General features: G+C 50.9%; 1 protein-coding gene across 1 annotated transcript in view; it reads right to left on the bottom strand.

The window, feature by feature from the left end:
• The window catches only part of PUM1 (pumilio RNA binding family member 1), a 73,179-nt gene that overhangs the window by 37,140 nt on the left and 32,534 nt on the right, over positions 1-3,505 (bottom strand). Inside the window, exons 7-8 of the mRNA XM_017743731.1 lie at positions 1,200-1,293; positions 13-32 (exon numbers count right to left, since the gene is read on the bottom strand). Of these exons, the coding sequence (XP_017599220.1) occupies positions 13-32; positions 1,200-1,293 (114 nt within the window). The remainder of the gene's footprint in view (positions 1-12; positions 33-1,199; positions 1,294-3,505) is intronic.

The following is a 3,505-nucleotide window of genomic DNA, read 5'->3' as shown; positions in this document are numbered from 1 at the left end:
GGGATTGGGAACAAAGGCAGCAGGAGCTAAACCTGCTGAAAACATTCCTGTCAGTGAAAACAAACTCCATGGGACTGCAGCCCCACCACAACCCCGCTGCTGCTGCTGGGCAACACCAAAGTCAGGGTGCTTTCATGTTTTTAAGCTTTTTACAGGTGGTTTTCTACAGCGAGGGAACAAGCAGTGAGGGCTGAGAGGCAGAGGAGAGAGCTGGAATAAAAGGAAAAACCAATTCCAAGGATTCAATGCTCCTTAAGCGGTAAAATCCTTTCTATCCAACAGCTCAGGTACCCGTGCAGGGCAGACAGACCCTGTTCAGGAGACTGGGCAGCAACACAAGCCAGTTGTTACTCCTCTGTATTTCCTACAGTGAATGAATCAGGACCCAGACCACCCAATTCAGAGCTCCATGCCCACCACAGGATCCCAGCATCCCAACTGGTTAGTCTGGAACGGGTTCAGGAGTGGAAAAGCATTCCCTCCCTGTGCAAGGGGACAGTTTAAACATTAGAGAGAGCCCTGGTGGGCGGGAGAGGGGTGGGGAGGGGAGGCGAAGGGGAGGAAGTTAAAAAGCTGAGTAATTTCAATCCCTGAACTCCACTGAGCACACAAGGCCACCGCACAGAGCTGGGAGAGTCCCAACATGCTTATACTGGGATTTTGGGCAGGAAGAACTACCACAAATTGCCTACTGTGCTGAAAACATTGGAGTTTATTAATCCAGGAGTAGCCCTCCTATAGTTTTCCTGGTTTTCTACACACAGGATGAAGTGCTTTATTCCCAGTTCATAAACATGATCTATTTTATGAATGTTTTTATTAATATCAATCATGTGTTTGCATAAATTACACCTTTAACTCATCAGACCCCAGGCAGCACATTCAGCTGATATTAAATTGTGCATTTTCTCCTCACTTCACTGTGCTGCCACCCTGATTTATGCCTCACTTGGAGACTTCCAAACTCTCCTGACTGACCAGCACCCTCAGGAGGGTGGGACTGTCAGTCCTGCCAGACAGGGAAGTCCTTTAAAAGGCTTTTCATGTGTGCAAGAGACACCCTCAAGCAAATCTTTAACAGTGCACATTATCGCCTGTGAAAACACACTTTAACCCCTCCCAGTCCTTTTTCCCCTGCTGTTTTCCCCATGGATCAAGAGAGGGGTGGTGGAATGGGCTGCAGGAGAGGGCAGACTCACCTATGTGTGGCTGGTGGGCAGCAGCCAGGGCGTACTGCTGCTGCTGTGCTGCCTTCAGCTGCTGCACCGCCAGCGCGTTGGGCCTCTGGAACAGCTGCGGGCACAGAGCACAAAGAGCGGCCTTAAAGGGGGCACAGGAACAGCAACAGTGCCCTTGAACCGGGCACAAACAGTGCCCTTAAAGGGGGCACAGGAACAGCAACAGTGCCCTTAAACCAGGCACAAACAGTGCCCTTAAAGGGGGCACAGGAACAGCAACAGTGCCCACTCCCAGGTGACACCAGTAACACCAGTGAGCCCTCCCAGCTGTCCTGAAGCGGGAAATGGAACGGGAATGGGATGGCAGTGGGATGCAGAGCCAAATCTCAGACATGGAATGGGAATGGGATGGCAGTGGGATGCAGAGCCAAATCTCAGACATGGAATGGGAATGGGATGGCAGTGGGATGCAGAGCCAAATGTGAGACACCCACGATGCCTTCAGAGCCACCAGAGGGGATTCAGCCTCAGGATCACAAACCCCAAACTCTTCCTTTGCCTGCAGCCCCCAGCTCAGTTCTCAAGGTTATTGAGAATTTTTTCCTCACTAAGGAACAAAAAAAAAAAGAGGATTCCCTTAAAGTATCTTTGCTGAGGGTTTGGGGATTTTTTTTCTTTCATCAGGTCCTTACTAAAAGTTCCTTTCCCCCCTTCCTACGCCTCTACCTGAAGGAAGTCCCTGAATCCACCCATTTCAGCTCTAATTAAAACATTTAAGGACACACCAGCTGAGTATCTCCTCTGAAATTATCCAGCGTGTCCGTCCCCCCTCCCTTCCAGGGATCATTTCCGAGGTGGGAATGACTTCACAAACCACAGTGAGAAATGGTTTCTCCCTCTGCTCCCTCAGAAAAGACTTGGATGCCCAAATGGCCATGATTTTCACACCCATTACCCTGCCCTCCTTTCAGACAAGTGAACTGCTGGCAGAAGCAGCAATAATTCTGCCCAAATTTTTGGCAGGAACCCGCAGCACTCAAGAAGAAGCCCAGAAACATTAAGAAAATCTGATTATTATTTTTTTTTTAAGGCAAAAAATTGGCGCTGGCTCTCCTGAGAGGAAGGTGAGCAAACCTGGGTGAGAAAAATCCACCTTTATTTTTGTCTTTTTACAAGTTCAGATGGAGAAAACTCATCTGAGGGATCAGCACCAGGTTTATGAGGTGGAAATGCAGCATTTAGGGGAGCCAGAATTAACCTGCTGTGTGCCAAACCCTCACAAGGGCTTTGTTTGCTCATCCCTCTCGACGTTGGGGCTCCTAAAAACATCACAGTGTTCCTTGTGGGGAAAAATATCAGATCTACAGTTACTTTATGGCCTCCCCGGCCATAAAACGCCCTGAGCAGTCTGTGTGCACCACAGCCCTTTTCTTCTCGCCCCTTGGGCAGCCCTGAGGAGCCGTTCAGCAGCTCCTGCTCACACAGAGCGGGGGCAGCTCTGCTCGGGTGCCACCAGGAGCTGGGGCAAAGCTGCCCTGGCACCCCTTGGGGCAAAACCCCGCGGGTACCGTGGGTAAGAGGAGCTGCAAGGTGCAAGGAGGGCTCCGAGGGAGCACCCAGCGGCCTCTCCTTCACTGCGGCAAACACGGGAAAACCCACCTAAACCCCCTGAACTGCTCCCTGAAGGGGGGCTCCTCTGCAGCACCCCAGCGTCTGGGGTCTGCTTTTGTGTTGGTTCAGCAATTTTAGCTTTTTAGCTCTCTTCAGCTGCAAACTTTCACCAAACCCCCGAGGATTCACATGCTTTTGCATCCCTGGGATCTGCTTTTCCAGCCTGTGGATGTGGATTCCACGCAGCGAAGCCCAGAGGAAATGGCTGGGTTATTACTGCCTTGTCTTGAGGGCAAAAAAAGCATTTCTCTCTCTGAAAACACTTCTTGTGCTCATTTTACACGTGTGAGGATTCCCACACCTCCCAAATGCAACTCACTGATCCATGTGGAAATCAGAAGAGCTGGCAAAAAGGAACCCACACCTACTCAGAGCATCAGTATTTCACCACCAGTATTTCACCTGCTGCTCTTGGCTCTTCTTTTCGTTGTCTGCCTGCTCTGGGGGCTCAGCTGATCCCTGCAAAATTTGACTTCCAGATATAAAAGGACTGCAAGGAAGCTGGAGAGGGACAAGGGATGGAGGGACAGGACAAGAGGGAATGGCCTTAAACTACGAGAGGAAGGATTTAAATGGGATCTTGGGAAGGAATTGCTCCCTGGCAGGGTGGGCAGGGGCTGGCATGGGATTGTCCGGACAGGTGGGGCGGCGCCCGG

The sequence above is a fragment of the Corvus brachyrhynchos genome, unplaced genomic scaffold (assembly GCF_000691975.1).
Source record: "Corvus brachyrhynchos isolate BGI_N302 unplaced genomic scaffold, ASM69197v1 scaffold580, whole genome shotgun sequence".
In the NCBI taxonomy this organism is placed as follows: Eukaryota; Metazoa; Chordata; class Aves; order Passeriformes; family Corvidae; genus Corvus; species Corvus brachyrhynchos.
The sequence above is the reverse complement of the archived record's forward strand: the minus strand, read 5'-3'. Positions and strand labels throughout refer to the sequence as shown.